Below are 24,025 nucleotides of genomic sequence, written 5' to 3' on the forward strand. Positions count from 1 at the left end.
TCACTGAATTGCTCTTCATTTTTGCGGCAATCGCATTATTGGTGAATGTGTGAAATGTTTTTGGCTGATTTTGCCTCGTCGAATTTGGGCGGGCGGCTCTTGACCGAGCGTTCTACACGATTTGGCGCATTTACATATTTTAATTAAAACATAAATTTTGAGCTTTGGCCATCCGGGTGAATATCGGTTGCGTGCGAAAAGCCAGAGAGCATTTTAGAGAGCTGTGGCCCGATTGATTAGTGATGCCACAAAGTGGTCACCGTGATTCAATTTATAATTGTTTGGGCTTTTAGTTGTGAATGGATTGTGTGCTGTAAGTCACTTGTTCAACATCAATACACAGGAGCATTATTAAATTTGTTTGATATGTTAAAATAAAAGTTTTATTAAGTGCAAGCAATAATAAATAAAAGTACTTCTGAAAATTTTGTAAAGATATAACTGCTCTTAATTCATTTTAGTTAGAGGTAATGTTTCCCAAGTTATAAGTTACATTTATGTAAATGCCTTTTTAAAATTTTGTGCTTTGAAATGCTTTGAAGAGTCACTGTTTCAGATAAATTCTCTGATATTTCAGTCAGCTAAAGTTCAATCACTGGCTATCTTGGGCGAACATATTTTGCATGCCTTTGGTTATTTTAATAAATATTTCAACAGGCACACGCACATCACTACCCCGAGAAGCACATGGGTAGCGCATAGTTTACTATCTACTAAATATTTAAACGCAGCGTCAGATCGTAAAAGCAAAATGTATGCAAAGTGCATGTCGAGCAGCCATCGAGGTGAGCTGTAAAAAACCAAGGCAGGAAACGGCAGAAAATAAGAAAAAAAAAACGTTAGAAAAAGGTAAAACTGAAAATAAATAAAAGCAGACGAGCCAAGGAGTCATGGCGAAAAGCTACAATATTGAATAAAGTTAGTACCCGGCGGTATGTTTCGCCTCATCGTGTACACTGTGTATATAGCTTCTATGTTCCTTATTTTTACCTCTCTCTTATACTTTATATTGGTGCATATAATATGCACGCAAAAATGTGGGGCATATACGATATTTAAGGCTATGAACAAACTTTCCCACAAAAAAAGGTATCACTTCTTACTTTAATAAAATTTTCTTTTTTTGAGATTTTATTTTATCTTATACTTTATATTAAAAATGTATAATTTTTTATATTGTAATGTTTAAGTGCTTAAAATATCACATAAAAATACGTACTTTTTTATATATATTAAACCTCATGCCGTGCTCTTTCCTCTTGAATATAACTTTCGTAGTTCCGGCCCCTGAATTTTCCTGGCAAGTTTAAAATTAACGCTTATCGACGCGGCAGTCTTGCAGCGCAAAGTTACGCATCGATGGCAATGCAAACACGGCACATGGCAGCGGGACAAAATTTCTTAATTTCAGCCGGGTGCCCTCCACCTCCTGCCCATGCTCCTCTCCCATTCCGGATCCCAACTCGATGCCTGTGCGTTGGCAAATGGAAGCACAAAAGTGCCAAAGCCGCAATGTGTCTGGCTCTGGGTCTCTGGCCCGTGTTTCTGGCATACGAGCGAACTCGTTCTCGACTATGGCCAACATGTCTTGCTCTCTCTATGCGACCACGCCCACACAATCAGGCGCCCATTTATGCACTAATTAAAATTTTATCGTTAAATCTTGTTTGCATGCATTGCTACAAGCAGGCACTACTGCAGCACCGCTCCTCCTGGCTCGCCATTCCCCATATCATACACATCCCCCAAATGTATGCAATGCGAACATTTTCGTTGAAAATGTTTGGCAACAGTTATTTGCACTTCCCGATTCCCGGCCACCAGCCAGCCATCCCGATTCTGATCCTGCCACGCCCAGTTGCCGGGCCAAAGGGGCGGTTGGCCAGGCCATACGATTTTCGTAGCGTTTAATGCCTGGCACATGCATTTTCATATTTTATTTGGCTGGATTTGCAGCCAAAAGCCAAGTGCCACTCGAAAAGTGACTACACTTAGAAAAAAGGATTCTAAAAATTGATTAAAACTTTGATTTATTAAAGAAAAAAGTGTATTGCCATCCGACAAACATGATACAAAAAAAATTCTCTTGGCAACAAAAAATGCTTTAGGAGGTTTCTGCCAATTTCCGTCATCAGTTTCCGCATTTTTGTTAACCAAACAAAGTTTTTTTCCACAAAACGATGTCCCATTTAATTTTTTTTACGTGTATACTAAAATTTTTAGGTTTATAAATATGGTCGGGTGATTTTGTTTGACCTTCGCTGGCAAATGTAAATCGCATTTAGACAAGCAGATAGCATTTCGAAATCACTGCCGCTGTCATTTTGTCAAACATTCTCAAATTACACCTCATCTCTCGTTCTGCCTGCAACAGCAAAAACAACTAGGAAAACTAAAATTAAATTTCCAAACGCTTCTGCCAAAATCGAAAATTTCGAACAATATTTACCCCTACTCCCCCAGCCGTGTCAACTTTTTTAATTTAATATATACAGTGCGTATGCGTAATTTTTGTGGCTTTAAGCGGCAGCTGCTGCTGTTGGTGTGTGTGCGGTGTGTGAGTTTTTGGGAGTGTGAGTGCGGTTAGAGCCGCAAAAGAAGCAAAAAATTTAATTAAAACGTTGCATAAATGAAATTCAAATTCGGAATTGCAAGCGAAATGAATAATTGAATGCACCAAAGCAGTTAGTTGACTGCATGCGACGGATGTTTTTAGTCAATTTAGAAAATCATAGCGCGCTCTTTTTTAGACTGACACGCCTCAATTGATTGGTCAACAGTGGGCGACGGTAAAAACTGGCTTGGGTAGTGAATTGTACAATGCTCGAGCTATTAAGTGATAAAAACACTCCTATTTTGCGAGTCACTTACAGTTTTTTAACAATTAAAAAAAATTATGTTTTCATGCTTGTTTTTTAGTTTAATGTATTTAATTTATATTTTATTCATTTAACACAGAGTTTTAATTTTTGTCAAGCACTGTAGTTGTTACTGTGCCTGTTAATGTTCATTTTCTATTCAGTGAACAAATCAACCGCAAAACAAATTAGTAATTTAATTTTCATTACATTCAATTGAATATCACAGCTTAATTTGTTTGTCCTTTTTTGTTTGTTTAGCTTGTTTGGCTTTAAATTCGAAAAATAACTTTCGTTGTCATGTAAATATTTCTGTTATAGTTGTTGTTTATATCTCCCTTTTTTTATTTATGGACTTTTTTTTTGCTTAGCAACTAAGCCTTAATGGCAATGGCATAAAAAAATAGTAAATAAGTTTGTAACATCTTAGAATACTCTTAAGGATATAAAAGATAATTAAACTTTATTTGGTTTAGTAGGCAAATTAATGGTTTTAAAGCATTTGATATTTTTTTGATGGGTAATCTGCAATGCCTTGGTCAAATTCCTTGTTAAGCTTTTAAATAATAAAACGAAATGCCCATTGAAAGGGTATAACAAGCAAGTCTAACTTGTTTGTTACCATTGTTTATACTTTATATGACGAGACATCGCCTCTGTTGACGGCACTTGAGCAAATAGCATTAGCATTGTCTTTGTTGCCACAGTTCCGTTCAGATTTTCCCTGCCCTCCCCACTCTATTTGCCTGGCTTATTCTCCTCTACACTCCTTGTTGAAAGTCTGAGCAAGTTTCTTATCGCGGCAAAATGTTATTTTTTCTCGGCTGGGTTTACTTTGCGCTTGATTTGTTTTCGTTAGTTGTTTGTGTGTGCTTGGCAAAATTCTGCTTTATTCTATGTAAATCTCGCCTTTCCCTGGTTCCATTAACTTTTCGGCATAAGTGAGTATGCGATATTCATATGAGGAAAGGGACTTGATTTCGCCCAAAAGCAGGCGGCCCAAAGTGTGGAAGCTCCCAGCTTTGGGAGTTAATTTCCCAGAACTTTTGATTGTTCAATTTGGGAGGCTTCAAAGATTTTGCATATTAAATTCTGGCTTGAGCATGAGTTTTATTGCTATTATTACTGTCGTTGATTGCTGCACAGGAAAACTAAATGATCTTAAATGGTGATCTATTGGATATTATTTAATTCAAATAAGTAATAAGATCTTATCCAGAATACGATATTAAAATTTTTTCCATTTATCAATTTTTAAAGTTTTTTTTTTAAATTTATAAGCTTAGTGACTTAGATTTTATTTTATATAAAAATGTAAAAAAAAACTTACCTGTTACTATTGCATTAAATGAATATTTACCCGTTAAGCGTTTTCGAAATTTGTTAATTTGTTGACTTAAGCTTTTCAAATTGGATTGAAATTGTGTATTTTGTCCCTTTTTCAACTGTCAACTTGGTTAATTTAAAATAAATTTTCTGTGAGATCGAACGGACTTTAGTTGTGTCTAAGCTTACCGAATATGTGTGAACCTAGGCCAAATTTTGTGACACACGACCTTGTGCACAATCTGCGGTGCACAAAACGTGGTCCACGGATAGTCAGTATTACTTACTTTGTGGTTTTCTGTTTCTAATTCATAGCCAATTATCCGACTAGAGACATGACATGAAAAAGACGAGGACTTGGCCGGGAGCCCGTTTCATGTGCGTCGGCAAGGACGGGGACCTAAACACGGCTGCCTATTGTTTGGCGGAGTTTATGCAAGAGCCGTTCCAGCCTTTTCCGATGGCCACGGTGGCAGTGCACCAATCGATCCGGGAGGAGTTCATTGAGATGCTGCGGAGTCGCTTCCGGCAGCTGAAGCCGCATGTGGCCAACCATCCGAATTTCGTGCGGGCCGTGGAGGAGCTGAAACACGGGCCAAGACCTGTGAAATACGTTATGGCCGATGTGGCCGATGCTCCGGCCTGTGCCAGCCCCATTTTGGTCACCGACGACGTGACCCATTTGCTCTTCCCCAGCGGACCGTCGGGAACCACAACTCTGCACTCCTTCCAGACGCTGCAGCAGGCGGCGGAGATCTTTGGCAAGGAGACCCCAAAGTTCGATGCGGTCTATTACTTTGACGAGACCATTGCGGGCGTCTACACACTGGCCGAACACACCAAGTGTGTGCAGTTCTTTGTGAATTGCATGGATGCCTGCCTGCTGGAAATTATGCCCTACTATATGGACCACACGCCCATGGTGATCTACAAGCGGGGCTATCACTACGAGACCCTCGAGCTGGGCAGACAGTGGAAGATCATAGTCTTCCCCTACAGCAGCACTATTTTGAGGCAGTGTTGCTGTCCCACCGGCCAATGTCGCTGCTATGCCACCCATTCGGCCTGCTGTGAGGACCATCTGCACACTTAGGGGTAACTCACCATCCCGCTGATAGTTTCGACTTGGAACTCCATCTTGGCAAAGGAAGTCCCAACTTCCTTCGACTGTTCCTCGACTGCCGGCGTCGCCCCAGAAATCCGCAGTTCCAATGAGTAGTTTGCGACTGGCAACACATGTGAGCCATAATTTTCGCGGTACTTGCTTCTTGGATTGGTAGTAAAGTACTTATTGGCTATGAAGAAATACTTTTACTTCAACTGGGAAATGGGAATTTAAATGGGAGTTTAAAGGAGAATCTATTTTGTTTTCACTATCAATCTATTATTATGTTAATGCTATGAATTTCATAAACTCTTGAATGCATGAAATCAATCATGAGAAACCAGTCATGCTAGATAAAGTCCCAACTTTTGTTTTATTATTTTTGCTGTTTATTAATACATTGAACATCTCCAACGCGAACAGAAAAGCTTGTTAAATTAAAAATAAAGCCGAGTGAAGATAAAAATAATAAACTCCTTTAAAGGAAGGAAAGAGTTTAATTCCAAGTGCTTACTTTTACTTCCGGCGTTGCCACCTATTCACGCATTTGGTCTGAATTCATAGTTCATAGCGAATACATAAAATAGTGAATTTAGGTTCAGTTAGGCTTAAAGTCAGCAAGGTTCTTCATTGCCTAGGTATTTTTATAAGTTTATTGTTTGCACAAAATATATGTTTTTATTGATGGTCGAGACTGAGAATCTCCGCTGTACCTTCAGAGAAAATAATTTCGGCTGTATTTATCAAACCGTGTCCCTCCGCCCAAACCTTCAACTTTGGCCAACCGCTTGCAGGATGTCGCCGACTGTTGGCTTTTAATAAAACTTGCACACAGCCGCCAAGTATTTGCCTTGGCCTTGCCGAAAAAGAACTTTGAGAAACCGAGAAGTCGGAAGAATGGAGGACTGGAGGACTGAACTCCTAAACCGACACAAGTCTGGCAGCCATTAGTTGCGGCTGCTGATGCGGCAGCTTGTCGCCAAGGCATTGACTTCTTTCGGCTCGTTCCGCCGAATAGTTATTTGGCTTTTATGTGCCAACTTGTTAATGAGTTTGCCGGTATACACTCGCATCCCACCCAGCCATCCAGCCATCCATCCAGCATCCATCCATTCACTCATGAGAGGCGGCCTATGCTGCACTTACTTACCTTCCGAGTTTTTGGCATTGAAACCTTGCCATTCTTGCGGCAATCAGCGGCATCCGTCAGACAGGCTAAATGTCCTTCTGTCTGGAATGTCTCTCCATCTGCTGCACTATTCGGGATGAGTGACTGTTTATTTGTCAGTGCTGTCTGCCATTTTGATTTGCAGTCTGACATATTTTGGCCGCACTTCAGCAATTTTGATGGTCGTTGGCAATGAAAAATGGCAATGGAAAAATGATGTTGAACATAAATATGTTACCTTTCAGTTGATACCTTTATTTATAAGGGATGTACTCATAAAATACAGGTTAAGAAGGTTTTAAGGTAAATTTAAAGAGAATTATACGATTAACTTTATTAAAATACGAAATAGTATAATAGAGCTATGTATTACAAAACAAATATTATGTTGTTTTATTAAATGCTGTGACAAAAACGTAGTTTAAAAATACCTTGAGGCAATGAGACCTTGTGGCATTGGCAGACAACTCGGTGGTTTCATACATGAATATACAAACTATACATGCCAAATAACAAAGTGTGCATGATGTTTATAAAATGGCACAGCACAACAGCTACATAAAACCGCTGCCAGCATAGAATCCCAAACAAAACAGAGAAATTCCGACCAAATGTCTCTCAAACTGACCGCAACAATTTGAAAAACATTACCCATACGCCGCGTATGACACGGCAAAGCGGAGCAGATGGGTGATAAAAAGGAAGGCAGGGCGACGGAGCGACGACCAACTCGACCATGGAGCGCAGTGTATTTTCAACACCTGCTGGTCAAACAAATCGTGTTCATTTCGGTACAAACACTAATTTCGACAAGGTGCAAACAAGCTGACGACTGGTCGGATAGTGGAGGTGGCATCCAAGGGCCGAGCCCGGGGACACTGGCCCGAACAGGAACACGTTGCAAACACAAACACAATGGAGGAAACCCGCCCCGCCTCCGTGGAAAAAGGGACAGCGACACATGGATGTCACGTGCACTGACTACTGCCTGGTTTCGTGTGCTCTTTTCCGGCAATACATTTGGAAAAAAAGGTTCTTTTATTGGAAAGGAAAAATATAACAAGGTTTTGGAAATTACTTATAAGGGAGTCTAAAGGAATGCTACAATTTGTTTTTAGTAGGGATGTCTTGAAGATGATTTGAATATAAGCTGTTTATAGTAGGGATGTCTTGAAGATGATTTGAATATAAGCTGTTTATAAATTTCATTATATACCTTTTATAATTTGTATAATATATTTTATATTCCTAGTGATTTTTGTTTAGTTTTCAAGTGATTTGTACTTTTATAAATCAAGGATCTTGGTTTGTCCACCAATGACTTGTTTCTGTTCCTTTAAATTTAGACTATACAACTTGGCATCAATTTTAAAGGCCAGAAAAAGATTAAAAAGTTTAGATTATCACAAATAATAATTTCAACATTAAATTTCTAAAATAATTATTAACTCTAATAGGACATTTTTGTTTTTCCGTTTGTTTTCTTGGAGTGTACAGAACTTCAGAGTCACATCCAGGAGTTTGGAGTCTGCGTTTTCGGTCTGGGCCTGGTGTCGACAGATAAAATGCTTTTTTGTGAAAAATGTAAAATTGCATTTGTAACCGCATTTCATTAGAGGAAGAAAGTCAAGCGTCAGGTAGCAGACAACGCACGTTTCCATAGATGGACCCGGACAAAAGGGGGAGGGGATAGTTGGCAAAATAGCAACAAAGTTCGCATCCGCGCCAACGAAACGAGCGTCACGGTCAATGGTGGAAACAACGAGACAAAACTTGGCCCGAACAGTCGCACAACGAGAAAAGCAAACTATTCCAATGGGGGTGGTGTGAAAATCGGGGAATGGGTTTGCAGAGTCAAGCTGCATTTGCCTTTTTGGCTGCCCGGCCAGGACATAAACATGGATTCTATCTGTGCTGCAACTTCTGTCCCGTAGCTGTCTTTCTGCCCCACTCATTGTCTGGCTGTTAGGCCTTTAAATGTCCTGACAGGAATGTTGATGGCAAACTTGGTTATCTATATGTGAACAACGTTTGGGGCCATAAATAAATAATGGGCCAGTGCTATGGATTGAAATTATGTTGGGGTACTTGAAAGCTCACTTTGGAATGGCTGTCCTTTTGGGTATTCGGTTACCTTATAGCTTATGTGAAAAAAATAATTTTCATAGAAATTTGTTAAGGCTTAAGTATTTTGCTAAACTTCAGCTCTAGAAAGAAAAAAAAAAACAAATAAATAAAAAATACGCTTCACAATAAAAGCTGTTCAAGAATTTTATTCATTTTTTCTTTAAACAAATCTTATCGCACCTTTTTTTCTTAAGTCCACGCCTTTTAAAAGTTCCTAATATTCTCCCATATATTTACGAATACATCGTGGCATGCTAATATGCAGACGCCTTACGAAAAATCCCACTTATAAAGTTCGTTAGCGATGTAAGCATACCGGGCACCTCTTTGAAACCATCTTCCATTTCCGTAAGACTGACAAAGCGATAGGCCAGTAGAAGGATCACTATAACCAATATTGGCAACGTCAGGGTCACCACAACACGAGACACGACGACAATGGCATAGCAGATTATAACCATTGTCAGGAGAATGGCCAAAATGCGGCCCATTTCGCCAGCTTTAGTTTCACCGGTCCTGGTCCACTCATCCAAACGGTCAATAAATGGCATATGATCCTCCTGTGAGATTCTATCTCCGAAATCCATTATTTTGTTGTTTTTTTTTGTGATTTGGGAATTTTTTTCACGAGCTTATCTGACGAAATTATGTAGACGAAATTAAATATATTTGAAAATGATTTTAGACTTGACAGCCATGACTTTAGCTTTGAGTAAACTTGATTACGATTTAAATATACCCTTTTTGGTCAATAATAATATTAATGTCGGCTTAATTATTTACTGCAAACTTATTCCTTTTAAGACAATTTAAAAGTTGTGTTCGAAATAAAAAGTATTTTTGTTAAAAATGTTGTTGCATAGTTCTGATTTTGCAAATATCATAGGGGAATAAAGGGATATAAAATGATAAGCTGATAAAGTTTAGTTCAATTACTTTTATCTACTTTTCATAGGTATTAAATAACTACTTAATATCCCGATTACTATATTTATGTCTACTTTAACTCCAAATCTATATCATCGCCTGATTAGTTGTTTTTTGTAGTTTAGACTAAGCAACAAAAACGAGACTCAAAATCTATATCATAGTCTGATTAGTTGTTTTTTGTAGTGCAGGTTAAACAACAAAGACAAGACTGGAAAGCTGTGAAATCTAAATGGCGCACTTGATGTCAACGGCAGCGTATCTCGCCGAATGCTGGCTGCCGAACCGTGTCCTGACAACTTGACAAATGAATGATCGGGCCGCAGTCTCGGCACCGCAGGGCGGCCAACCTCAGGCAGCGGACAACGGACAACGGACAATGGACACAGGATTCAGGATTCAGGGTTCAGGACAACGGACACAGGACTCGGGACTCCGGACAACGGACAGGGGCACATGACGTCCTGACGCGACGACAAACCGCAAAAAGCGAATCGGCAATCGACCAACAACAGCAGCACCAAAGGGTAAAAATGAACCCGACAATTTCACCGCGACCAGCAACCGCCATTCCAGCAATCATGAAAAGTACCGAGCACCGAGCACCGATTACTGATCGGGAGGACCTGGAAGGAGGACCAGGACGAGGCTGAAAGGCCTTTGCCGTCTGCCTTCGCTGGTCGGTCGGTGTCTGTGCATAAATTCCATCATATGATATCAATTAGTGATAGTGCGGTGCGACTGAAATGTCATTTGCAAAAATGCGCATATTTTAAACGTGTCACACGCAGGCGCTCTCTTTGCCCACATTCATTCCATGAATCCATCCACATTCACATTCACATCCACCCATTCAGCCAAGCCATGATATCTTGCTAACGGAGCGAGAGCTATTCGAATGCTCTATTTGGTACAGGTATGATTGATGTTGGTTGGGCTCTACAGTTTTTTAACCTAGTATCTTCGCAGGAGAATTCTCCCTTCCCAAGAGAACATATCTGCTTGACAACTTACCAATCCCAAAAATATTTAAAAAATAAAGCTTTTAAAATTGGACTCCGACAAGGGTTTTAGTTTGATAATTATGATATATTAAAAACATAATTATTTAAAGACCGAATCATTTAAATACAAAATTTGATTGACAACAATTTTATTTACTCAAATATTGATATGCTTTGGTCGAGTTTTTAAATGATTTTATTAATAAATACTCAAACATGGTTTTAAAGGTAAAATCTAGAATTTTGAAGGATTTTTTTCAAAAGACGACGTTGATTTTTTTTGTGCATAATTTTGAACACTTAGTGATTTATATGCCATCCTCATATGTTATATATCAGTGCTGAGTAACAAGCTTAATTATTTAAGTTGATTATTCCAATTTAAAAGGTATTTTTTATACAAAAATAAACGAATTTACTTGTAGTATTAAGGCAGTTTAAGAGATCCCATTGAACTTTATTAGGTTTCCATATTTCTTATCCAATCTGTGAACATCTAAAAGGGCATTTATTTGCCGGCCAATCTCGGTCATAATTGAGCAGCTTGATTTCCCTTTTTTCGCTTCGCTCGCTGAGACCATTAAAACCAAACAGAAAATGGCCAAACGGACCAAACCTGCTGCCTGCCGCCTGCCTGGTCAGCCACATAAAAATCAGCTCGCCCGCATCAACTGCATGGCAACAATGGGGCGTATGAATATGCAACGATGCCGCCGATGATGAGCACGGTGGCGGCGGGGAAACGCGAAATGGCTTATGGGAAATGGACTGGGATGCAGACTTTCGGGGACATTCGGGACCTGCAATGGATATGCATGCAGGTGCAATCTCAAACAGAACTTACCACAGAAACAGGGGATTCGGGGATTGGGCGAGAAGACATGTCAACCAGTAACCAGAAAACGGATGGCCAAGGTCAATAAAACTGCGGCCAAGTGCAGATGATGCAACGATTTGGTGCCGACCCACGCAACACAAATTGCATTTTCAGTTTTTTATCTCAGCTGAGGCCTTTCGGGGAAATTTAATTCGGTTTTTATCCCACCTCCACTTTTTACACAATGTGAAAATGCCAACAATTGCATTGATTGTTGGCTTATTGGCACTCCCAATGTGAAATTAATGCCAGCGAAAATATGAAAATTTGACAAATTGTTTGTTGCCTTTTGTAATTTTTGCGGTTGACGATATAAGCCACGATGGATATTGCCTTAACCGAATTTTTTGGCAATTCCATGACCTGAATTTCTTTGCATCCCTATTTTTCCTTTTATATTTTTCCCTTTGCGCAATTGACCCCAGCTTGAAAACTGACTTCATTAACATTTTATTTTTGAAATAAAATATTCTTGATTTTTTTTATTCTCTGGATAAAGGTTAATCGTTTAATTGGTTAAAATAACTACAAATTATATTTAAAGTTAATTTTTCAAGATAAAAATTAAACTTAGAGTAGCTAACATTTATTTTCGAATTGTATCTATCCTCCTGCCATCCAAATTCCAAATACTCCGAAACTTTTATTCAGAATCACAAGATTGTAAAATATAAAACGAGGAACCATTTGTAATTCGCATTTTGCTGTTAACATTTGAATGGTCGAATTTTCAATTGATTCATTTGGCGAAATGTGAGAAATTAATCAGCCATGGCTTAGGGCCAATGCCACTTGCCAATGGCTTAATGGCGACACGTTGCCAAAAGCGGGGGTTTCCATTCCATTCAAATCTCAATCAATTGCCAATAAAATTGAAATTAACTTGCCACAAAGGCATAAATGCTTCTGCTCCCGTTTCCCACCACTCGTTTGACACAAACTTATTTTGCAGCAAAAATACAAAAAATCAAAAAAAAAAAAAATTGTTTGCTGATTGCTTAAGGTGGGTGGCCTGAGGGGTGAGGTCGGGAAAATACCGAATGCGGTGTTGGCTGGGAGACTTAAAGCCACAGGTAGAAGCAAAACAGTTGATGGGTTTTCGCTCAAAGAAGCAGTACAAAAAATAGAAGTAAGCGAAAGAAAATTCAGAGAAAAAATTGAAAATTGAAACTACCACACAACCACTGAAACGAAATAAATTGAAAATCGAGTGAGCAGCAGGAACAAAAAATACAAAAAACACTTGCCAGGGTTGTCAACTGCATGGAGGGAAATAACAAAAATATCAAAACTCTCGAGGTTGGGGGAAAAAGAAGAAACAAAGACAAAATGAAGAACCCAAAATAAAAGACAAATCTAAGCTTTGGCATTCCTCTTGCTTAACAGCAAAAGTTTTTCCATTATTTGAAGATTATAGACTCTAAACATTCGACCCCCCAACTCTCCCTGGAAAAACTTGACAAGATATGAGGGTGAGCATGTGCAAGAATGCCGGGGGAATCCCCTACGTTTTCCACATCATTGTTGTTGATGATGACGTAGCTGAAAATGCTCCACACTTTTATGACAGCCATCGATAAGAAGTGAGGCGGGAAAAGTGGGAAAACTCAGATGTGATGGGGCGTACGGACGTAAAAGATAGATGTAAAACTTTTCACCAATGCCTTCGTATTGCTTTGTTTTATTCCCGGCCCCCGCATCACACTGTTCGGTTCCTTTGTCAAACGTCAATTGCTGTTCGTAGCTGCATATGCTGATTATTATTGCCATGACTGTAGTTCTTGTTTATGCTGTCTTTTGCTGAGAAATGGACAAAGCTCGTCCTTTGACATGTGGAACTTGGCCAACCACTGTGGTTTTTTTGTTGTTCCCGGCAGTGGTCTTAGGACAGGTGATCAAAATGAGCATTTATTTCATACAATATTAGATTAGCTTTAATTTAAGACCTAAGACAGGTGAACAGAAAAATGTAATATATATATTTAATTTAACTTTAAATGTTAGACCGCATTTTTTGTAATATCATCAGCAACCTATTAAACAGATTAATTAAGATTAATTTATAAATGTTGTTACTAAGTTTAAAATATTAATATTTATCATTTGTAAGACTGTTTGGTTCAGTGTAGTCTCAACTAAATATTTATGATTTTGTCATGTTTTCAGTTACCATTTTCGACGTTCTGCTTTTTGGCTTATTTTCACTTGCCAACCTCAATCAATAAATTCATACATATACCGCAAAATAATTCTATAGACACTCAGTAACTCAGTGACTTTGGACAGGGGGAATGGAGCGAATATTGTGAAATACATTTAGATGCATAACTGAGGTATTCCAACACCACCAATATGGAATCGGGAAAGTCAGTTCCCTGCGCTGTTCATTCTCAAACAATAGGAAATGCAAAAGGACTGTTGCAACTGTCTGGTGGAGTGGGTTAAAAAATATGAAAGGAACTTTTCTGGCTACTAAAATATGCAAATTCAAAAGTTTTCGGGCCAAATCAAGCGAAGCAAGAGACCGAGCACTATGCAACTGACAGACAGGTGTCATTTTACTGTCTGTTGCCATGATTTTTGATTATTGTGTTCGTATTTTTATCAGAGCAGAGTTTCGCAGTGGTCAACATAAAAGGAGCAAAGAGGTGTGCGAATATAGCCTAGGGAGTCTCGGTAAAGGCACTTTTGCCCAACTGACAGATAAGTATGTAGATTATGTAAAAAGTTTAGCTTCTTGTTTTCTTTTCAGTGCCATTTAGGTTTGATATTATATGAAAAGTTTTTATTCCGGAGTACCAACTTTGATCATAATATTACACAAATTGTTGGTAATTTTCATGGAAAAGGCTGGGCATTTAAAAAATATTATTTGGCACAGAAAGTTGTAGGTAGAACTTTTTATTCAACTGGTTATTAGTTTTCGGGACGGGCTTGTTGAATGTGGCTAGCAAATTGATTTTATAATTAGAATTATAAAATTAATAGAGAAAAATTAATAGTGAGAAGTTCATTAGCAATCTGATTTTCAAGCAATTCGAGAATTATATATATTTGCTAATATTAAAAATTCGATTGGTAATATAAAAAACTTTTCCATTTAAGAGATAAAAATCTTTGCCCTGGCAATTGGTGGATCGGCTTCAAGTCCCTTTTCCCGAAAAGAGAATTCCGCTTTTCTTCACTCTGCTGCTACTTGTTGGCGTTGCCGAAACAAGTGAAGCGCATTAAAATGCAAATTTTTGCTTTTTTTGGTGCTTTTTACTTTCTGCTGTGATTTGTGTGGATTGCTGTCTGCCGTTTCACAGTTTAGTTGTGGGCGTGGCCGGGAAATCGGGTAGAGGGCTGCTCGCTGCAACCTTTTTTTTTACAAGAATCGGATTTTTCCGCCATGCATAATCAGTTTGAATTTTTATTTATTTATTTTACGCGCTTTTCATTTGCCATTCGTGGGCTGGCTCTCTCTTTGCTTATATCTTATTGTTTCTTATTTCATTTTGTTTGTGATTTCGCTTTGTGGGTTTTGCATTTTATTTTTTTGCAGCTGCTGTTGATTTTTTCTCCGTTGTGTTGCCAGCACATAAAGTAATTTATTTCACTTGAACACATTTTCGTTTTCGTTTGTTGTTTTTTTACAGCGACTTAACAGCAGTAGAGATTCAAATAAAAGTATAACAACGATTTTTGACTGCGTGGAAACATTTCCTCGTTTTTGTGTTTATTGCATTTTGTTGTTTTGCGTTGCATGTTCATTGAGTTATACATTTTTAAACATTCATTCCAGATTTTTGGGCCTTTTGAATGCTGCATTTTTCATTGCGTTTTGACCGCAAAGCTAAAATTTTTCTCAAACGATTTCATGGAATTTATAAAATATTTTTTCTGTACGACGTATTCATGTGTGAGATTTGTTTGTTGGCAAAATTTTTGAGCGGACTAATCAAATTGTTGGTCTACAAATAAAGAAGTAAAAACTGTAAGCTTTTACTTATTTAAAGCTTAAGGCATCTATTGCTGAAGTCCGAAAAAGATGTCTAGTCATCACTTAACACCTAATTTATAGATAAACCAATGCCCGATGCCAATCAATTATTTAATTATGGTACTGCCAGCAGTCGGCAACTATCAATAAACGCCAAACTCAAATAGCAATAAGCCCGAAACTAATCAGCAAACAGCAGCATGAAACCAAACTCTCGGCGAGCATCAAGCACTTGCCACTTGGGGCAACTCCATCTGCAGCTCGCTCTGTGTCTTTCATTTAGTTTAGTGTCAACGCCAGTCAGAGTTTCTCCAGATAAAGATATAGAAAGTCAGAGATGCCAATATGGGTGAAATAAAAATGTCAGGCAAATAATCCTATTTGCTGACCATATCAAAAATCACTTATCAAATTTATTTATAACTTAAATGTTTTAGTTATTCTAAAAAATTTAGCATTTTTACTATTATGTTACTCTAGATAGTAATATTCAAATTGGTTTCAATTATTAATTATTTAATTATTCACATTCACTCAACCTAAATTCATTAACTTAAACTTAAATTATTGCTTAATCAAGATAGGTATATTTTATCACAAATTTGAATGTGTGTAATAAAATTCTGATACAAAGCATGGGATTTTACTAAGAATAATATACTATTTTTAATTCTTTTTTTGGTGTTTGTTCCTTAAAAAATTGTCCCAAAAGAAAGACAATTTAAACAAATAATAATAATATTTATTATTGAACACACTTTTCTTGTATACAGGTATACCTATCTGTGTTGACTAGGCGGTGCCCATCACTGGTTGGAGAATATATAAACGCCTAGATATTGAGTGGTGAGAGAAGTCTGGTTTGTTTAGCTTGCTAGTCTCCCATCACCCAAGCTCACACTAACCGCCAGGCAAAATAAACTTTCTATAGATCTCTGATGGCTTATCGAAGTTTGTGTGTTTTTGGGTGCAGGACTCAGCTGCCGAAAGTCCTTTCCACAAAACTTCCAAATGCAAACTGATGCAAAACTTTCGGCCCACGAAAGAAAACGAAGATATTCGTTGTTAGACTCATGTGTGTGGCGTTGCCAAACTCCCATTTGGTTAAATTGTTGGCAAAATAATTGTGTACGCCTTGCGGTCGTCAGACAAAAACATACATTTTTGGCAAATATTTAAATAAACGTAGGGAAAATAGAATTGACCCAATTACAATTTGGGCTTAACAGATGGCAATTCGCCTGGCACACAGAATTCGCGACACCTTTGGCTAGAGGCCAAGGAGAAGAAAATTTCTCCATTTCTAAGCCGCACAGAGAAAAAAGAAGAGAAAATCAGTTGTCGAAATGGAAATTGTTTGTCTTATTTTAGTTTTAGATTTGGAATACAAGGGCTCTTGGATTAAATGGATAAGTTGAACTAAATTAAATATTTATGGGAAATTTGTTTAACTTGGTTTTATTTATTTTGGTTTACAGTCTGTTATATATTTTTGTCTATATTTAATACCTTTAATTCATTTAATACTTTATATAATTCAAATCACCTTTAAAAAAAGCACACAAGCAAATAGCTTAACCATTTTACTTACTTCTTTCTTCTAAAGCTTTTGATATTAGTCAAAATATATAATCATAGTATTCTTTTACTTGTATTTTATGGTCATTTAACTTGATATTTTCCGCGGAGTGGGGGTGGGTGGGTGCAATAGAAAGCAACTGAATCCGTTAAATCCCCATCTGGGCATTCGCCACCAACTCATCTCAACTCATTCCATCCCAAGCCCCAGACATTTTTCGGCCAGTGTCATGTCTCAAACTCAGCGAGAGACTGGCAAGTAAAGTGTTTGTTAGCGCATTATGCTGACTTAGATGCTGGGATTCACACCAAGCAGCAGTCAGGCAGCCAGAGAACCACTTTTACTTACCACTGCCCTCCGACCGCCCGCCTGGCCAGGATCTTGGGGCTCCTCCTTGTTTGCCAAGTGGCGTGCTGACAGCCAAAAAGGATTTTCGCCTGGCGCTGCCAAAAAGCTTAAGCCTTAAAGCCAAAAGCTAATTTTCCTTTAAGATTTCTCGTCTTCGGGGCGAGGGCAAGTCGAAGTCCTTGGCCGGGGAGGAATGCATTTGGGGGGGGGGATTGGACACTATCCGTTTGTGATTAGGTGTCCTGACATGCAAATGTATGTTGGAATTGAGTTGCAAAGGGGCGGTGCAGGCTATCAGTGGCGCATAAAACCCAAAGTGGGCCAAGGGACTTTCGCAATTTATGCACTGCACCCCCCACACTCCGCTCAATTGCCAAAAATGTTTGGCCAACTTTGTAGCTGGCTCTGGCTGGCTTTCTTCTGCTGCCGTCCCACCTGCTTTCGAGACGAAGTTGTAATGAAAACTTTTGCTCCAAATAATAAGTATCATAATTTTCCAAGGGTTGTCAAAAAAGTCTTTTAATTTATGCTTGCCATTTCCGACCGAAGTCCAGGTCCAAGTCTGGCTGCAAAATCAACATAAATAAGCAAAAGTTGTTCAGGCCCAGCCGAGCCTGCTCCTCCAGCCTCTTAATTCCCCCACTCAACCCATTTTAAGGACCAAGTTTCCTTTTTTGTCACTGTATTGGGCCCGGCATGTGTATTTGTGAGTCATTGCCGTTGTGTTTATGGCAAGTTGGCAACTCTGTTACAATTGCGCCTAATTTCATGCTGTACTTTGGCTGGCAAACAAATGTTGCTGCATACTTTCAGGTAAATAACTTTATTAAAATAATGACAAGCTAGCGAAGTCTGCCATCCTTTGCGCCGCCCACAAGCATCCCCGCACTTTTGGATCCTGCAGGAAGGATGCTCGGTCGAGTTTTGTAGGATGGCTTGGGCTTCGACTCGGTTTGTTATGGGCGGCTTTTGTTCCGATCTGTGCCTGACATGATATTTACAAGAACAGAGGCGTTGTGCAAGAGGATTATTTCTTTTAATTAAGAATATTTAGAGAAATTAATAGAAAAAAATTAATAATTATTAACTAAAGTGTTAATTTTTATGTGCACGCTTACCAATTTTAATAAAATTTGTTGCTTATTACTTAAGCAACTTATAAGTTATTATACTCCCTTTAACTAAAGGTCGCACCACTGCTTAAAAGTTTACCAGCCCAACTTGATGCACTCTATATGAAGGGCACCTCGACGACTCAACTTTAGCTGCTGCTGTTTGCCAAACACCGCTGTTTGCTGGGGCAACTTGGCCAGGTTCATCTGGGCCCTTCTGCTGCCATTTTGGGCCATAATGCACAACGAGCTTGGGCGCAAAAGGGCGAGAATGCGCGCGCCCCGAAAATGTGACGCTTCTAATTATGAAACTAAGCAGCTTGTGATTTGTTCAAGCGTGAAAATGGCTGTCGACAACAGACAGTATGGTGGTGGTGTGGAGCGGAGCGGACCTCGTCTCAGCACGCAAAATATTATGGCAACTTGTAAATAAGCCGCAGCTGGCAGCGAGCAACGAGCAGGTCAGGCCATGGACTTTGGATGGCTGGAAAAACCAGCAAAGCCAAAAGCAAATTTCGCCCCGAAAATTTATGCAAAATTATTTCGTAAAGTTTGCTTTGCGCCATCGCCCATTTTTTGATGGCAAACTGCGACTGCGACTGATGCTGCTTAAGCCTTTTGATGATGGCCACGGCTCCTCTTGGTTTTCCTCGACCTCTTCGCTCGGCACCCCTTCTCGGAGTTCATCGCCATTGCCGCCGACAAAGTTTAGCATTTTGCGCGACAAAGTGGCAAACAGTTTAGCAGAGTTTACGACAACAGAGGCAGCACCTCGCGCTTGTCGCCCAACGTTGCGTATACACCACGTCGGCCTCAGCACAGTTTATGTTGGCCAAACCCTCACTTCTCCGCCCCTCGCCCTCGCCCCTCGCCCATTGAGCGTGGACTATTTAATAGCAGCTGCCATGCGGCCATGATGCTAATTACAGTTGCCATTTAAGTGGTTGCACCAAAATGGCGGCGTTATATTTTTTTGTTCTTTTCGGAGGATGTTCCCGGCAGTACAGGTGAGAAAGTTAGTTCCGGTGTTTGAGTTGGCTTTAAATTGGATGACACCTTGTTATATCAGTGAAATATTTGAGAAATTTGTTGCAAATACATAATGGCATGTATATTTTACATGATAAATTTGCCGTATTCTTTTAGGTGTTTAAAATATAATTTATAGGACTATATATAAAAAGAAAAATATTTTCTAAAAATTATATTACAATTTTATTTGATTAAAGAAATGGTAGGTTATAAAAAAAATATTTGTAATGGCTTAAAAATATTAGTTTAATTTGCAAAATCAACGTTGATAATTTTTAAACCAATTACATTTTGTGGAATTCATTTATAACTCGATTTCGTGTTTGTATAACTAAATAGCTTCAATGTATCGAATTTTGTTCTGCCAAAATAAACTCATGAAAAGAAATGTAGGTTAATATTATAGCAGTTTAAACATTTTTTAATAAATCGATTTTTCTTTATGTGCAAAGCTTCAAAGTGACAACTAAAATGGCTGGGTGATTTTAAGTATTTTTCTGCAAGTTCAATTACCAGAAATTCGTTTGCTGGCAACCTAAAAGGAGCTCACGAGTTCGCTCCTCGAGATTGAAATCCAATCAAAGTCGAATGTTTATTGTTGGCTTTATCGAAAAGGGTTCGCTGTGCAGTCCAATACATCAAACATACCAAAGCGTCGTATTGCGCTCCGTATTCTGCCAAATTTCAGTTACAATTTCTCAACATCTCCTGCCGCATTCCCTGGCCGGGTTAAATCGTAAGTCTCGAACATGCTCAGCCCGTGTAATGCGCGTTTAAAAAGTTTACAAACTTTCGCCAAGTTATCCGCGTACTTTTCGTTTTTCCTTTTCGCCAGACTGCTGCAAATTCATTTTTTCACGCCGACTGCAACTTTGTGGGTAACGGAAAATCGAGGTGGGTGGTTAAAGGCGGTCATGGTGCCACGCCCATTTCGCATCACGCGTCTGTTTACACTTTTCGCGCCGCTTTGATGTATTTTCGTTGCCCTGTGCCGTGCCGCTTAAACTGCAAAACGTGACCATTTAAAAATGCGCCACGTTTGCCAAACAAATCAAAAAAAAAAAAAAGGCATCTGGTAAAACTTTGCCAATGCCTCGAACTTTGCCACCAAAAATGGGGAAAAGCCGAAAGCCGCCAGAGAAGTTCGTGACAAAGGTGAAAAGAGCAGCGTGCTGCTGGGCGTGGCAGTCGTATGCAACTGCCGCACGGCTGAAAAATTTATGAAAATTGATTTTCTCTTAAAAGGCCAAACCGAAACCGAAACCGTGCAACTTAATGCCAACCCGGGACACGCTGCAAAAACTCCATTTAATGACATTTTGACTCGAAACGTGCCAGACAATTTTAATAGAAGCATCAGCGTTTATTCCTTTTATTTATTATGTTGTTGTTTTTTCGTGTGTTTTTTGATTGCTTGCTTACGTGAGTGTCACGCACGCGTGTTGCACCCATTTGATGGCTGGCGAAACGAGAGTGGTTTGACTGATTTTTATTTAGGTGGAAGGTGGTATCAAATATCGAAAATGTTCTTATGATGGAAATCTAAAAATTAAACTATTTTTCATATTTTTCAAAAATAAAAATTTTTTATTGAGATAAATGTATAGAGAAGAAGGATATATAATCGAAATACTTTACTTGGTTTACGGGAAAAATCCTCTTTAAAATTTAAAAGTTTTTCTATGGGTCCTACAATTGTTGGCCATATTTTTGTTGCTATACAGTATTTTGCATTCTAAAGCTGTAAAGTTTTTATTTTACCTGCATAGTGCCAGAACACCTCGAATATTGCTATAAAACAGTTCGCATCAACGTGCCGAAAAAGAAACGAAAGCTGCTGCAGCTTCCGGTCTGGTCTGGGCTGGCTAAGTTAATTTTCTATAGCACGTTGTTGTCATTCAGTGCTTTTATTGGACATTCGACTCCGTTGCCACTGTTCCACCCCGCCGATCCATTTGGCTCGCTTTAATTGAAAGGAAAACATCACGGGGAAAAGCGTTGAGGTGAACGCCGGCTAATTCGGTAATTTGCACGCAATTGCATGAGTTGTTGACCATATCTATAGAACGAGTGGAACGGGACCTGCCCAAATATACCGCCCTGCGTGTATATATGCACATGGACATGTGCCTGCCGTTCGGGTTTGTTGACTTCTGGCAATTGACTTAAATGACAGCCTTTGTTGTGCTCCTGTATTGTCCACGGGCATGTCAGCATGGCGTATGCGTAATGTTCATTTGATGTGCGTGCTCCGTGCTGAAGGCAAACTAATGAGCCGTTTATTGAGGTTACACTGGCCATGGTGCTACTCATCGTTGAATATTTTATACATGCACACAACATACAAGATGGGAGTTTTGTTGGAGCATCACAAGTTACTTCAAACTTCTACAGCTTGAAAAAAAACTATTGAAGAACTGAAAAAATAAAAAACAAAAAAAAATTAAAGTAAAGTAAATAGATTTAGATATAGTGTTGAAAATATATGACCAACGCAATTAGTTTTATATGTCCAAAGAGTTGTTCTAAAAATTTGTAATAACGATGCTTAACATGTTGATTTAATAGATTACTTTCAGCAGATGTGTTTATCCAAACTCGTAAGACTCTTCATATTAATGCAGCTCAAAGTGGAACTGCAATCAAAGTCAAATTTGATGAGCACGCAACTTGAAAATAAGTTTCAACTTAAAGTTCTTTGCTTCTTTTCTTTCTAAATCCCAAACGAACTTTGAAAGACTCTTAAAAAAGTAGTGAACGGCTAGGAGTAAAGGGGGAAGGGGGTGAGGTGGCGGTATCCCCGGGAGCATCCTTCTGTTTGAATGTGAGTCTGGGCCACGCTGCGTTTAACACAAATGAATATGAATGCGGGCTGGGGAGATGGTAAGATGGGACAGACAAGACGGACTGGCAGAGTGCTAAATAAAATTTAATGTAGTGCGAAACGTTTATGAGCTGCAACCGCAGCTGATGAGAGCTGGCTGCCCGAGTTTCCCCCAGTTGTTGTTGGGCGGCAACGAGGCGGAGCGGTAAATAAACAAGTGGCAAAGTGCGCAAAAAGTCGACTGGGCGTATCAGTATCTTGGGATCCTCCAATCGCACGCCAAAGCGAATCCTCCTATCAGCATTTTAATTTGGCAATTGAAAAGCTGCCGGGGTACTTCAAGTAGTTTTTTCCAATCCCATACGCCGTATACACAATTTTTGCAGCTTTCGGCTTGTGTATTTGTCAGGTACCCACATACGGCAGGGGTACAAATGGACTTAATTGAATTTCAATTTTTATACACTGAATTCTATTTAGCTCGCACTCCAAATGTACCACTGATCCTGTTCCCCTGCTTCCTTCACATCACCAATTTCGACAGCTGAAGCGCCGTTTGATTTTCCATTTAAATATGAGAAAAAATTTGCATTCAACTGCAGTTGGCATTTGCCCCGCCAAGTTTATATGAACCATTTTTTTTCTGATGCTGCGCCTCTCGCCTGAAAATCGCAGGGGAAACGCTGCTTGTAATTGACAGCGCCAGAACCTCTGACAGTTTAATTATTTTTTACCACCAATCAGATTTCTGTGGTTGCTTAAATAAAATGCTTTTTTTCTTGGCAGTTATCAGTTTGGTATTTGTTGAAAAGTTGTTGCAGATACATATTAGTGTCAATGTCGTTCAACAAACTTTAAAAACTATTGCTTATATGATTGAAAGTTGGATTCATAGTTTATGAATATACATTTTTAGTTTCTCAAGAATAGTGAACATTTTTTCCAGATGGTTTATGGAATGCCTCTATCAACACAGCACGAAAAACATTTACGGAAGGAAGTTAAAAGAAAAGGAAGAGTGCGTCAAGCAAACACGCAATTCTACAAAATATGCTTACCCTCCAGACATAACCAATAAGATGATGCCACAACCTTTATAGGCGTCACTTAAACTGTCCAACTGTAAGGCGCTTAGGGTCCGCCATTCCAGCTCCCTCAAGTGTTGCTCTGGTCTACATCATCACTCGTATTGGAAAACAAAGCAAGGAAAAGAAACGATGTCCACCTAGTAAAGGGAAAACTTTGGCGAGCTCCCTCTTGCACACCTAAACATACATATAGGCAGGAAACCAAAGGCAGGCGGAACCCATAGACAATTTCCGTTTCCTGTTGTAAGATGAACAGCAGCCCCGTTGGCGATTCCTCTGCTTCCTTGCCCGCCATTGCCTATTCTTCTGTCAGTTTTGTTGTTCCAAAGGCGCCGGGGTAATAGAGCCAATAAAAATGGCCGCCAATTGCGGTGAAAGTACGGACCTCTTGGGTACAACACTTGAAATGCTAAGGAAATGGAAAAAGTGGCGGAGCTTCAAGCTAAGGATAAAATTGATCATCAAGATGTGAAAACAAGGGCTTTAATATAGGTTTTTACAGACGATATGAATATTTAAATCAAGTGGATTAAATTAAAATGGGCTCACCTTTACTTAGTTAATGTGTCAATATTTTATTATTAAGTATTCGCATGCTTTTAAACAAAAATTAAAACGTATTCATAAGATAAAACATAAATAAATCTGTTGACATTTTTTTATTAATG

At 39.0% G+C, this 24,025-nt stretch overlaps 2 protein-coding genes across 2 annotated transcripts; one reads left to right on the forward strand and one right to left on the reverse strand.

The window, feature by feature from the left end:
* Positions 1-4,313: 4,313 nt before the first annotated feature.
* LOC108140441 lies at positions 4,314-5,615 on the forward strand. The gene is made up of 2 exons (XM_017263171.2): positions 4,314-4,456; positions 4,516-5,615. The coding sequence occupies exons 1-2, from the start codon at positions 4,379-4,381 to the stop codon at positions 5,275-5,277; spliced, it is 840 nt and encodes a 279-aa protein (XP_017118660.1). The 5' UTR covers positions 4,314-4,378; the 3' UTR covers positions 5,278-5,615.
* A 3,099-nt stretch (positions 5,616-8,714) lies between these two features.
* On the reverse strand, positions 8,715-9,278 carry LOC108140459. The gene has a single exon (XM_017263191.2). The coding sequence runs from the start codon at positions 9,169-9,171 to the stop codon at positions 8,839-8,841; it is 333 nt and encodes a 110-aa protein (XP_017118680.1). The 5' UTR covers positions 9,172-9,278; the 3' UTR covers positions 8,715-8,838.
* Positions 9,279-24,025: the final 14,747 nt, after the last annotated feature.

The sequence above is a fragment of the Drosophila elegans genome, unplaced genomic scaffold (genome assembly GCF_018152505.1).
Source record: "Drosophila elegans isolate 14027-0461.03 unplaced genomic scaffold, ASM1815250v1 contig_476, whole genome shotgun sequence".
NCBI classification, from domain to species: domain Eukaryota; kingdom Metazoa; phylum Arthropoda; class Insecta; order Diptera; family Drosophilidae; genus Drosophila; species Drosophila elegans.